Here is a 14512-nt window from a genome sequence, read left to right as displayed (position 1 = left end):
GCTGCTGTTATGAGGCAGAAATAGTTGTGGCGATGGTGCCGCCGGAGTCGACCCACAAAAGGTTCTACCACCTTCAAAATTCACTCATTGCTCTTCCATCGAAATGCAAACACTGCTTCACCGCAATGATTCACCATATTACCTGTTAATTTACTATCCTTACTCCTTACTAATATTATAAATCCGAAAGTAACTCTGTCTGTCTGTCTGGTTGTCTCTTCTTTACCCCTAAACCACTGAACCGATTTTAATGAAATTTTGTACAAAGATAGTCTGAGACCCGAGAAAGGACATAGGATAGTTTTTATCCCGGAAATTCCACGGGAACTAGGGATGGCGATTTAAAATCGATTAATCGGAGAATCGATCTTTTGGACCCAAAACATCGATTATTTTAAACGATATTAGTAAGGATTGAATTGTAAACTATGCATTTAATCAAGTGATGATCTTTGGCAAAGTTGAAGGTACGAATTTTCAGATTTATGTATGTTAGTATGTTATATTATTTTCTTATAAACGCTGGCGAAGCCGCGGGCAAAAACTAGTACAGAATAATACAAACATACAAATAGAGGCAGAACAGAACTGCTTTAAAATCGGTTCAAAATATACTCTATAAATATACCTAATGTACGTAAGTTTTATGGTTGCCACTTGTACCATAATAGAATTATAGCATTTTTATATATTTTTTAACTATACTATGTATTATATATATAATAGTTATACATTATGAAAAGTCTAATATTACATATATTTTCATCCATATTTTAGATGTCATGGAGCTCTCGCCAGAAATCGCTTCCATTTATTCCCAATATTTAGACATAGGTCAACAGGAAACTAGACAAATCCAATGTACACCTCATTTGGTAAAATCGTCAAGTTGTTTGTGTTGTAGGCTGTGCCAAAAAAATGTCCCTCTAGATTCTAGACTAGAATAGGGCTACGATATCCTTGCCAGTCGTAAGAGGCGACTAAACGGGGGCTTCCAGGGTTGCATGCGGCAAGATTGGGAGCTCGAACCGCCCAGCCAGCGGCCCCGGGAAGGACCGTCGTACGCACTAGACGGTGTGGCGAGTGCCAAGCTCACCTGGGCAGAACCCAACATGGCAACGTGCTAAGAGGACTTCGGTTGCGTTCCTTTGGAGATCCCGGGGCCCTCTACGCAGCGCCGAGGACGGCCGCCGGGGGAGTTTTAGTGCGGTAAGAATCCCGCATTACCCTACGGGGTACTGCGTCGCTCCTACGGCACCGGGTACCTTTTGAAGGATATCCCCTCGGTTAAGAATAATTGCACAAGTTCGAGTAAAATTCACACATGAACCACGAAATTTTAATTGATATCACATTTTACTATTTGTTATTGTAGTACGAGTAGCTATCGCAAATTGTAGTAATTGTAAAAAATGCATTCTGATAATTTTAAATATCTATCTAATAAAGCCTTGTTGCAGAAAAACAGCAACGGTAGCTTGGTATAGTGTTCCGATTTTATTCTTTAGGTGCGGAACCTGAAAAACTGTTAGAAAAATTAGAAAAATTGTGAAGACGGTGAATTTTCGGATGCATTTATTATACTTATCCCTAAAAAACTATAATTTTTTAATGTTTTTACATAGAAAAAGTATAGATATCTCACCGCCTTGTAATTGAAGGAAGCTATTAAATAACTTAAACGGGTGACCATTCTGTTAGCCCTTTAATGGCTGTCATGGTGTAATTTACGCGAAACAATGCCGACATGCGCAGTTAAGACACGAAATCGAAGAAAAAGTGCGAAGAAAAATCGTTTTATCTGTAAATGATAAAAACTACTTTTTTTTTATATTTTTTTAAACACGAAAGTAGATATGAGTGACAAGTGTCAAAAGGTTACATTTTCTTGCTAGGAGCGAATAATCTTTACTAATCTATGTGTTTTTATTAAAAAATCTTTTTAAAGGAGGTGGCAACCCTAGTAAGTTCTCACACTCGAAGTTGAAAGAGCATAAGTGAAGGTCGCATCCAACCGCATCCGTTTGGCTCTGAAGTTAGATGAGTTAATTATACAAAATATACAACTACAGTCATAATATCAAACAATATGGATGAATATATTTACCGTCGACTTAAAATTCATATTATTGCATATATTTACCTCATAATTATGTAATTTAATTAATCCCATCCCATATTATTTATTTCCTTTAATCTTATTCTAGGTTAGGTTAGGTTAGGTTTCTCACTCGGATTATAGGTGTTGTCGGTATCATAGGCATAAGGACACTAAATACACAGACCGAAGACAATATAACACATAAGCCAAGTACAGTTCTTATAAGGACTGCTCGGAGTAGCACAGAGAGATTAGGGGAGGATTATGTCCTTTGAACATTCAAAAAGTTTTGTTTTATATAACATAGCAGTAGCAGAGGGGCATGCAGTCCACCTGATGGGAAGTGGCTACGAACACCCATGAACATTTGTAATCAGTCCCACATAGGACTAGATATTCTTACCTGAGGCCACGGATGCGCCGCTACCGCGGAGGACTAAGCTAGAACGCATCCGATAATATGTCTCCCTTTTTTTTTTTGTTTGCGAGGGGGAAACCTTCAAAAGGTACCCGACGACGTGGAAGCGACGCCGGGTTATGTGGGATTTTTACCGCATTAAAACCCCCCCGGTGGCCGTCCTCGGCGCTTGGTGGAGAACTCCGGGATCTCCGATGGAACACAACCGGAGTCCTCCGAGCGCGATGCCCCAATCGGGCTCTTCCCTGGGGGAGCAGTTTACGCTCCTCCCACACACCTAGTGTTTACAACGGTATGCGGCCACACACACCGTCGTCCTTCCCGGGGTTACTTGCTGGACGGTTCGAGCTCCCACTCTTGCCGCCCGCAACCCCAAAAGCCCCCTTTTAGTCGCCTCTTACGACAGGCAGGGGATACCGTAGCCCTATTCTAGTCCCGAGACTACAGGGACAAATATGTCTCCCCTACCACACTCTTCAAACCAGAACACAGTAGCGCAGGTTGTGTTATGCGCTACGGGTGAATTAACACGGGTGTTAATTAAACGGCTAACTTTGCTATTTAGCTGCGACATACTCGTATATGTATATTATCACCGAGGACAGCTATTAGTGTTTTATCAGTAACAGTGGCATTGAACTTATCTATACGAAGTGTCAGCTATATTAGGAAAAAACGCGAGCGCAGGCAGTTTAAATATTTTTATAATATAGGAGAAGCAGACGAGCATGCAGTCCACCTGATGTTACGTAGCTACTGCCGCCCATGGAAATCTGTAATCAACCCCAGATAGGATTAGATATTCCTATCTGAGGTCGGCCACGGATGCCCCGCTACCCCTGAGGACTAAGCTGGAGCGCTTCGGGAAATTGACGCCTTACCACACCCTTTAAACCAGGACACATCAGCGCTTAATGCTGCTGTTATAAGGCAGGTTGGCGATGGTGCCGCCGTTGTCGAACCTTTGTGGTTCTACCACTTTCGAACTATACGAGCTATATGAGGAGATTATGTTGGCGGGAGATGACAGGAAATTTGATAATATGTCTAAAAATAAGTGAGCTCAACGCCTCTGCAGTTTATTTCATGTAATTACTAAATGCGATTTTATTAAAATCGTATAAAAGTATAAGTAACTAATATAACATTTTGGCCATACTAATCATTTGGCAAGGCAGGGCCTTCTTTATACCGGGGACCTTGCACATACAAAAATTCTAGGCCTATGGTTCTACGGCGGTATGTGTGGTCGCATACCATCGTGCACACCAGACGGCGTGGCGAGCGTCACGCTCACCTGGGCGGAGTCCGACGGGGCAACGCGCTAAGAGGACCTCGGTTGTGTTCCTCTGGATATCCGGGAGTCCTCTACGCAGCGCCGAGGACGGCCACCGGGGGGTTTTAGTGCGGTAAGAATCCCACATAACCCCGTGCCGTTTCCTCGGCATAGGGTACCTTTTGAAGGTTTCCCCCTCGCAAACAAAAAGAAGGCCTATGGATCTAGTGGCAGTGGTACCACCTAGTCGAACCAAACTCATTCTATCACACTTCGATACCTTCATTTTTATGACATAACTATCTACGATTAAGTTAGAAGTTACGCTTATAGACAAATTAAACTTAATAGGTAATATTATAGTTAACAAAAAAATCTTTTCAATTTTCTAGTTTTTACGCTAAAATCACAATAAGAAAATTGTTAATCCTGACGATTCTGATGAGGAGAACGGGACAAAATTAGTATTAATAATTATTCAAAATTTAGAAATAATGGGACTGGTCCAAGTTAGAAAAACCTTTACATACACCGATACATACATATAAGTCAAGGTAATAAAATCGTGTTAAATAGCCGACCTCCTGTAACAACACAACAGAACAAGGTGAAAAAAGCACCATACCAATTCTTAATGTATATGTCCTTTTCCATAAAATTGAAAATTTATCAGAAGAAAAAAAATACACTTTGTACTCACACAGCCCCACACTAGGACCCCCTGGGTCTGTCCTTGTAGTTCCGGGACTAGAATAGGGCTACGGTTACTCCTGCCTGTCGTAAGAGGCGACTAAAAGGGGGCTTCCGGGGTTGCGGGCGGCAAGAGTGGGAGCTCTAGCAGCCCAGTAAGCGATCCTGGGAAGGACGGCGGTATGTGTGGTCGCATAGCGTCGTGTACACCAAATGGTGCGGTAGGAGCGAAAACTGCTCCCCCAGGGCAGAGCTCGGTCGGGGCATCGCGTTTGGAGGACTCCGGTTGCGTTCCGTCGGAGATCCCGGAGTTCTCCAACAAGCGTTGTGGACGGCCACCAGGGGGTTTTAGTGCGGTAAGAATCCCTCATAACCCGGCGTCGCTCCCACGTCGTCGGGAACCTTTTGAAGGTTTCCCCCTCCATAAGAAAAAAAAAGGACCCCCTGGGTCTAGAGTGCCATGAACACACACAAAGACGAATACAAACACCCAGACCCAGTACATAAATCTAAATTCATCATTCAGATTTGTGTGGCGAGGGATCGAACCCGGGACCCTTTGCGCTTCAGACCGACATCATGACCTCACCGCTACGCGTGTCGGCTAAAATACCAAAAAACATTTTTTTATCCACAAAGCATAAGATATCATATCTAGGGAAACGGATATCCACCCAAAAATGTATTACACATACATATTCACCAATTTTTTATTTTATTAAAGCGATCAAAATATTTGAATTTTATAATAATCAACCCAACACCGTTCCACAAGACATATCTTTCATGAGAGATTTGGGTCGTAATCCTGCACCCGAGCACTAATTGATACCTTTGAAAACTTTAAAAAAAAAACTCTCGGACGTGTAGGTTTCAAGTTTTAATAATTTCCAATACGAAAATAACTTGTAATAATAAGCAATCAGAAGGACGTGTTTGGGATTTCAACCACTAGGCAAACACTACCTTTATAATTATGCCAGCATTGAATCCTCCTTACAGTCAATTATTATCTTTTCGGGACTATTGGATGGTCTGGACAGGGACCCGTGGGGACGCCCGTATAGAATGGTGTTAGGCAAGCTGCGCCCACGGGTTCCGCCGTTGACAGAGACCCTCGATCCCGACTTTGTCGCAGAAGTCATGGAAAACCTGTTTCCTTGCCCTTCGGATGGCCCTGATGCCGTGAACGGAGTATTGGTCCCGTCTGTGTGGTCAGAGACGCACAATGTTACCGAGGCTGAGCTGGAGTGGGCGGTAAAACGGCTGGCCGCGAAAAACACTGCCCCAGGCCCAGACGGAATCCCAGGTCAGGCTTGGGTAGTTGCGTTGCCCGTATTGGGGGAAAGATTGCGGCGCCTCTTTACCAACTGCCTTCGTTTTGGGAAGTTCCCTGCGCAATGGAGGGTAGCGAAGATGGTGCTCCTGCACAAGGCGGGTCGCCCCATGGACTCACCAGCGTCCTACAGGCCGATATGTCTGCTGAATGAGGCAGGAAAGATCTTCGAGCGGATAATTGCCGTTCGCGTCAGCAGACATCTATCGTGCATTGGCCCGGACCTGTCCGACAATCAGTTCGGTTTCCGCGTTGGGCGCTCGACAATAGACGCCGTTCTTCGCGTCCGAGCGCTCACGGAGAGGGCTTTTTCCAGAGGCAGAGTAGTCTTGGCAATAAGTCTTGACATAGTTAATGCCTTTAACTCTCTGCCCTGGAAAGCGATAAGGGAGGCCCTCGTACATCATCAGGTGCCTCCCTATTTGCGAAACGTTTTGGCGGCCTATCTGTCGGACAGGAACGTCATCTATCCGGGCCGATACGGAAGAGTCCATGAAAGGGGCGTCGTGTGCGGAGTTCCGCAGGGGTCAGTATTAGGGCCACTGCTTTGGAACCTCGCATACGATATAGTGCTGCGCACAGCGCTTCCTGTAGGAGTCACCATCGTTTGCTACGCAGACGACACTTTGGTCCTGGCGGAGGGAGAGTCCTATGAAAGGACGGCGAGGTTAGCCGAACTGGGGGTGGCACGCGTTGTTGACCAAATAAACGCCTTGGGTCTTCGCATAGCATCGAGCAAGACCGAGGCGTTATGGTTCCACGGCCTAAGGCCAAATGTGAGACCACTCTGCATGTCAGTGCGGGTAGGTGACGCAGTCATTGAAGTGGACAGATACTTAAAGTATCTCGGGCTAGTATTGGATAGCCGCTGGAATTTCGACGAGCATTTTAGCCGTCTCGTACCCCGGATTCATAAGGTAGCGGGTGCGTTGCATAGACTGCTGCCTAATCTCGGGGGACCGAAGGAGGAAGTCCGTCGCCTCTACGCAGGTGTCGTGCACTCTGTCGCGCTCTACGGTGCACCCGTATGGTCGCAAAGACTGTCGGGCTGCCGGCGCCGCGCGGCCAAATTGAATGCCGCGCAGCGTTTTATCGCGATCAGAGTCGCGCGTGGGTACCGTACAATATCGTACGAGGCGGCTACACTCCTGGGGCGGTTCCCGCCCCTGGACATTCTGGCGGATATGACCGCAGAGATCTTCTTTAAGATCCGCGGTCTCCGCCAGAGGGCTGATCAGACGGTTAAAATGCTTCGGACGAGAGCCAGCTGGCGCGCGTTAAGACGCTGGCGTGAGCGGCTACAGGAGCCACGGGGCGCACGCCAACGTGTAGTCCGTGCAGTACTGCCCAACTTCCGAGCATGGCTCAAAAGGAGGAAATGCGTCACCTACCGGCTGACACAGATGCTCACCGGACATGGCTGCTTCGGTGAGTATCTGCATAGAATAGGCAGGGAAGCGACAGCGCAGTGCCACCACTGCGGGCATGCCCAGGATTCCGCGCAGCACACGCTCGAGCACTGTCCAGCGTGGCAGTCCGAGCGGCGGATCCTGGTGCAACGGATAGGACCAGACCTCTCCCCGGAGGCTGTCGTCGCGGCAATGGTCCGTTCTAGCGTGGTTGCATTCTGCGAGCGCGTTATGCTGACCAAGGAGGACGCCGAATGGGCCAGGGAGCGCGCCGATCCCGCGCGGAGAAGGAGGCGCCGAAGGCGCAGATAGCGCCTCCCGGCGCGGTGTCCCTGTAGTCCCGGGACTAGAATAGGGCTACGGTATCCCCTGCCTGTCGTAAGAGGCGACTAAAAGGGGGCTTCCGGGGTTGTGGGTGGCAAGATTGGGAGGTCGAGCCGCCCGGTAAGCAACTCCGGGAAGGACGGCGGTGTGTGTGATCGCATACCGTCGTAAACACCAGACGGTGTGGCGAGTCCTGGAGCTTACCTGGGTGGAGCCCGAAGGGGCGACGCGTTCAGAGGACTCCGGTTGCGTTCCGTAGGAGATCCCGGAGTCCTCTTGGCAACGTAGAGGAAGGCCACCGGGGGGGTTTTAGTGCGGTAAAAATCCCACATAACCCTGTGTCGCTCCCACGGCACCGGGTACCTTTTGAAGGTTTCCCCCTCGTAAACAAAAAAAAAATGTCAATTATTATCTTTAATAAATGTAACTAAGTCTAAAGTTAACCTGACGCACTCCAATAAAATGTAGCCCATAACACTCCCACAATTCAGACGAATCCAACGAAACAACATATGTTAAAATCCGTCAAACATATTGGGCTGCAGGGCCTTAATTATTGCACGACTGTCCTTTTTTATATAATATAAGAGTAGCAGACGAGCATGCAGTCCATCTGATGGTAAGTGGCTAGTGCCGCCCATGGACATCTGTAATCAACCCCAGATGGATTAGAAATTCCTACCTGAGATCGGTCACAGATGCGCCGCTACCCCTGAGGACTAAGCTGGAACGCCTCGGAAAAGTCTGTCTCCCTTACCAAACCCTTCAAACCGGAACACAGCAAGCCTAACACTGGTGTTATTAGGTAGAAATAGGTGTGGCGGTCGTGCCGCCGGAGGCGAACCACAAAGGGTTCTACCACCTTCAGTAAAGAGTGTAAAGACTGTAAAGGGCATTTAACATACCCTATGTAATCGTGCAATAATTAACAGATTAAGTTTATACTTTATTAGACAAAAATATTTATAGAGCTATTCCAAGACCATTCAGGTACAGTTTTATTTTAGTTTTTTTCAATTCATGTTAAATATAATACATTTAACATTAATATATAAGCACATAAAAAGTATATAAAACTGAAAATAATGTAACTAAAAATTATAATCATATGAAGGTTTATCAGCAGTTATCAACAGGATGTAACGTGGTAAATCTGTGGTCTATTTCAGAACATGTTATTCGGATACCGTGTTTATAAACTTTTACAAAATTTTAAGACTGACAAACCCAAATTACTAAGGATGTCAGGTGCAGAATGCTTGTGCAAGCTATCGTGCGCTACGTTAGCAACTTCTGTGCGTGTGGCAGGGGCGCCACTGACAACCATAATATTGCTAAGTGGTCAAAATTACCTAGAAATAGAAAACTTTATCGACCACATTTATCAATATTTAACATATTATTCGATTATTACGAATCTCTAATATTAGAATGTCAAATATTATGCATTTTATTGACAAATATATAAAATGGAATTTTAACATCGTAAGTTTATTAAATTAACGAAAATTCAAAACTTTTTTACAGAATCAAAATTTGACAAAAATTTGATTTTTTGTTAAATATTTACTTCTTAAGAAATCAAATCTATGCCACAATGTTGGACAATTTCAGATAACACCATAGAATACATAATTGTTTATTATCCTTGTTTAGAATATTTTAAGTTATATTTCTGGTTATTTGTATGATGACTAACCGTGACGACATATTTACGCATGGGACATAGGGATTACTCGTATCAGTCGATTCTCACCAACAGTCGGTTATGTTGTTGCATGTACATAATTGCTTCTCATAAAATAATGCGACATGGTTTCAAATTTGTGCGGTATCTTTCTATTAGTGCTTGTGTTATGTGTTTATGGAGAAAAAGATATGAGAAGCAATGTTGCTTTCGTCATCGACGATACGATATCTATGTCGCTAGAAATTAGTCAAGTCAAGGCAAGGGTCCAGGATGTTTTCGCAGCGGTTTTTGCCTCGAATAAATCGCAAATAGGAGATTTTATACTTATCACATTCAATGACAACGAAGTGTCAACGGGCGACTCCGAAGATTATATCGAAGACGACTCTCTTACACGTGAGTATTTTTGATCTCATGACGATTTTTTAAAATATATTTTAATACTTACTTTTTTACAAAAATGAAGTGGCAAGTAAGTATATACACCACATGGAAATCCGAAATTAAGTCCAGTTACGATAAGATTTTCCGAGATCATCCACAGATGGAAGTTGGGATGCCTCATATAAAAGTCTACTTTACCCCGAAGGGTGTTGGTGAGGGAGACATACAAAAGTATGTAAAGCGAGGCGTTCCAACTTAGTCCGTAATGGTAGCAGTGTGTCTATGGACGACTTAAGGCAGGAATGTAATATTATCTAGAGCTGATTACGGATGTCCATAGATGGTAGCATCGACTTACCATCAGGTGGACAGCATGCTCATTAGCTATATTATTCTATCTAAGACAATCCTATTTGGTGTTGGATGCAACTGCGAACTTGGGGAAAAGAACTTTTGATACCAAGTGGGCTGTAAGTGTTTCTCAGCTTCCATTACAATAAATTATGTATTATTACGAAACCTGATTATTGGAAGGAAGTATAAGTATTTTGTTCAGTAACTTAATTATCGTTTATAGAATGAAGTAGCGTTAAAAATCTGTGAAACTTCCAATTAAAAATAATCCAAGCAACATACACTATTTGTTGATATTTTAGCTATCATGTTAAGCACGGTTACTAGGGAACCAGCTGAATTCATAAGGAAATTATGGAACTTACTAGGGATCCAGTTGAATTCTTAAGGAAATTGTGAAACTTCCAATTCAAAAGAATCCAATAACTGACAGTATTTGTTGATATTTTAGCTATCGTGTTAAGGACAGTTACTAGGGATCCAGCTGAATTCTTAAAGAAATTGGGAGAAATAAAAGTTGGTGGCGGAGGATACTGCCCAGAACTGTGTTTGTCAGGAATCAAACGTGCCATAGAAGAGAGTAATCCAAATTCCTACATTTATGTATTCACCGACGCAACAGCTAAAGATTATGAAGAGGAAGAAATAGTTAAAAATTTGGCTCACAAGAAATCAATTCAGGTATCTTAGGATTTCATAAAAAATCCGATGGAGACAATTGATATAATAATTGCATGTCATCATCAACCCATTACTGTCCCACTACTGAGAACGGGTTTCCTCTCTGAATAAGAAGGATTAGGCCATAGTCCACCGCGCTGGTCTAGTGCGAATTGGTAGACTTACACTTGAAACTTTTTTTCCGTGGTTGGGTTTCTCACCAGAATTTAAAAAGACAAGACACTACAATACGAGTACTTTACTGTCGTATACAGAAAAGTACTGATTAGTACAATAAAATACCCGAGCACATCTTGAATCTCACAGAGAAAAAGTTTAAACTTTTCATTAAACAAACGCTATGTAATAAAGAGTACTATAGGCTGAGTAATTATTTGACCGATAAAACGGTGCGGCCGAAATAGCCCCAGCTCCACATGTACCACTAGGTTAAGAGCCATTGTATGAAACATTTATTAAAAAAAAGATGTGTGTTATAGAGTTTCTTTCTCCGCTTCTTTTCCATAACAAAACACCTTGTGAAGTGGTGGTAGTTGAATTAACTTTCAAAAAGTGCTCTGTGAAGAACTTATTTTGAATAAAAAATTTTGATTTGATTTGACTTAGTGGCCACCTCACGTGGAATGTTTTTAAACAGCCGATAGGAAGATATAAGAGAACCTCTAAAATACTTTGGAAAATCATCTTCTTTCATCCACCTGACAATCAACTTCATCATTCCTACATAATCAAAATTATTTTGAAAATTACAGATAACCTTTCTTTTGACTGGTGATTGTGATGACACGACGTCTCCGGAATACACCGTGTACGATAGATTAGCCAAAGCCACATCCGGACAAGTGTTTCATTTACAAAAAGACGATATAAACAAGGTTTTGTTTTCTAATATTTCTTACTTACTGCGTTGGCCCAACGACCCAAATTGAATCTCAGCTTCTGATACTAAGAGACACCACTTTGGCCTGTTTTGCGCCATCTCCAGCCAGTTATCTACCCGGAGCTAGCTCAGGTCATGGCAAAATAAAGACTCACAGACTTCGTTGACTCGGGCATTTTGATAGAATGGAGAAAGATCAGGCGGTACGCATATACATGCGTCGACGCCCAGTCGGCCGTCCTAGGTGTCGCTGAAAAAATGAGGTCTTTTCTAATATAGCAAAAACAAAATTAATGCGTTTGCATTAATTTTGTCATACATACGCATAATCATATTAACAATAATAAGTGAAGATTACTTTCAAATTGTATGAAATGTTGTATAGTTACGATGCTTCAAATTATTTAATGAATTTATAAAAGTAAGAAAAATATGAATTAGAAGTACTTCGTGTTAAATTATGTCCTTGTCAACCTATTACTGTACGATTGCTAGAAACGGGTCTCATCTCGGAGTAAGAGGACCTTAGGCCATAGCTGAAGTCTACTGCGCTGGTCATGTGCTTGGTAGACTTTACAAAGCTATGAGAACTTTTCTATTTTAAAACTCCTTGACATCGAGTTTCCTTACAATGTTTTAATTAACCGTTAAGCAATCAGAGGTCTGTGCCGGGATTCAAACCTCGGACTCCTGATTGCGAGGTCGAATATCTCTGTTTAGATAAACAATTATGATATTATGTTATATTTCATCATTGTTGTTATTTTATAAATTAAAAATATATTATAGTTTCTATTTATATTATATTATGTAACTATTTAGTCATAATTTACTACTCAACTCAATTTCAGATTATAGACTACATAACAAAAACTATTGAAAATCCAGGAACAACGCTGGCAATCGAACCAATAAATCCCGGAATAAACGAGTTCAATGTAAGTTGTGGATACTACTTGTATCTCAAAATTTACGAAATATACATTCAGCGTTCGTAAGAAGAGTATGAAAATATTTTGTATTTTTTTCAATTATTAGACGTAGCAAAGGAGTCTGCCTAGCGTCATTGAATACAACCATGAAATCCATCACGAACGTACAACTGAGCGGATCTGCCTTACCACACTCTTTAAAATAAAATAATAATATGAGGCAGAATTTGGTATCACAGTGGTGCCACCCCCTAAAAACGTCAAATCATTGTTTTATTTATAACATCATAGCATGTGTAAAACAAAAATAAATAAATAATCATTTAACATTATAAACGATAAAATAAGTGATTCCAAACGGACCGTTCTTCGAGAAGCTCGTACTGTAGTTGATTACAAAATCTTTGCTATTTTTTAGAACTAAATTGGAATCAATCATACGAGTATTTACGTCCTTAATCATATTATATTTCCAATCAGTTCTGATACAATCCGCTAGCGGCGCTGGTTGGAAATGTATGGGCAAATACGTAAACAAATACCAAAACAATCATTTTTGTCAAAACGTAAAACTCATACTAAGGGTACAGGGGAACCAGATACACCGTTTATACATAAACAGATAAAGGAATAGCGCTTCTAAAGGTACTCAAAGCACGAAGTTTCCGTAACCCTTATAAATTTTTTAATTATTAATAGGTTACAGCGGATACGGACATGACTGACCTGAATATAGCTGCCGGCGTTGACAGAGGTACTAAAGTTAATGTAAATGTGATTGACCCGCACGGTAAAAAAGCACCGACTAAGGAAATAATAAAAACAGATAATTCAATGGTAAGTTTTGTAAATAACAAAAGAAATTAAAAATAACTTGCTGTTTAGATTATTTTAACTATTGCTACAATCTGAGAATCAAATATCAATATTTATTGTTTTAAAATGGCAGTTTTTATATTCAAACATACTGTATTTTCTTTTTAAGACGTTTTAGTTGTTCGCTTCGTCGATTTCATACTATTTTTTTTAAATCGCCCAAAGAAAACCTCTCCAATAAATCGTCAGATTAAGGGTTATCATAACTAAAACTGTCAGAATTGCCTATATAATAATCTGACGTGCTCGAGTATAGCAAGATAGAGTCTGAGGTCACTTAATATTCCCTCTGAATATCGAATGCGCTGGCATGTTTTCTTTCTCTATTAAAAACTCTCTCGTACGGCTCCCCACGCAAACCCGCAGATTAACATATTTCCGACATCAGAAATATTTGGACTATATGCTCTATCTCTAATCTGCCGCGCTCGAGTATGTTCACCTGGCTCTTTTTTTACATCTTTGGAATCCTCTAAAAGCTCTCCCCACCGCTGAATCAAAAATATCATATAACCTTTTTTCATTCTAACGTCTAATCTACACAATCGTATAGGTTCCACGACACTCGACTCTTTTGTACACATTTAGCATCACGGGCTCCCCTACTCCCCTCCCCCTATACATCAGAACAACCTTTGAACGCAACATATTTTTGTTGTCTGCTTTACTACATTATTTCATCGCATACGAAAGAAAATAAGAAATAATTTAGGCGATGGTTCAACTGATCGAATGTGCCTATATTAGGAGAAAATATTATTCACCTTTTTTTTTTAAGGTTGCCACTGTTTTGAACACCACGAATGGGCCGTACAAAATAATAGTAGATAGTGAGGGCAAGGGAAATATTGTTGTTAAGGCCTCTGTAAATATTGACTTTCGATACGGATTTCGTGTATTAATGCCAACGTCTTTAAAAAATACCAGGACACGACCAGTATCAGGTATGCAAATCTGTATATTTTACTTGCACCCTTCAGATGTTTTTTCAATATTTTTTAGCGAAAAAGTAGACTGGATTAAAGAATCCCTCAGAAGAGTTTGTTTTACATCTCGCACGTACGCCATATGAAATAATGCCTAAACTAAAACGTGGAGGACCGGTTTGGGTCAGCTGATATGAAATGTGATATGACAACCTTTAGCAAATAGAGAAAGTAT

The 14512-nt window shown here is 41.8% G+C and overlaps 2 protein-coding genes across 3 annotated transcripts in view; one reads left to right on the top strand and one right to left on the bottom strand.

The window, feature by feature from the left end:
- Window positions 1–14512, bottom strand: part of LOC140754485 (uncharacterized) — a 226960-nt gene that overhangs the window by 132391 nt on the left and 80057 nt on the right. The window lies entirely within an intron of this gene.
- Window positions 9284–14512, top strand: part of LOC140754480 (hemicentin-2-like) — a 45294-nt gene continuing 40065 nt past the window's right edge. The window contains exons 1-6 of one of the 2 annotated variants that reach the window (XM_073089501.1): window positions 9284–9640; window positions 10434–10663; window positions 11416–11538; window positions 12395–12481; window positions 13175–13312; window positions 14130–14295. In XM_073089501.1, coding sequence (XP_072945602.1) covers window positions 9367–9640; window positions 10434–10663; window positions 11416–11538; window positions 12395–12481; window positions 13175–13312; window positions 14130–14295 — 1018 coding nt within the window. In that variant the 5' untranslated portion in view covers window positions 9284–9366. The remainder of the gene's footprint in view (window positions 9641–10433; window positions 10664–11415; window positions 11539–12394; window positions 12482–13174; window positions 13313–14129; window positions 14296–14512) is intronic. The other variant, XM_073089503.1, reaches the window with a different exon arrangement.

The sequence above is a fragment of the Epargyreus clarus genome, unplaced genomic scaffold (genome assembly GCF_041222505.1).
Source record: "Epargyreus clarus isolate Ecla_fem2 unplaced genomic scaffold, WU_Ecla_fem_2.2 ptg000029l, whole genome shotgun sequence".
In the NCBI taxonomy this organism is placed as follows: Eukaryota; Metazoa; Arthropoda; class Insecta; order Lepidoptera; family Hesperiidae; genus Epargyreus; species Epargyreus clarus.
This window is presented reverse-complemented; position numbering and strand designations above follow the sequence as displayed.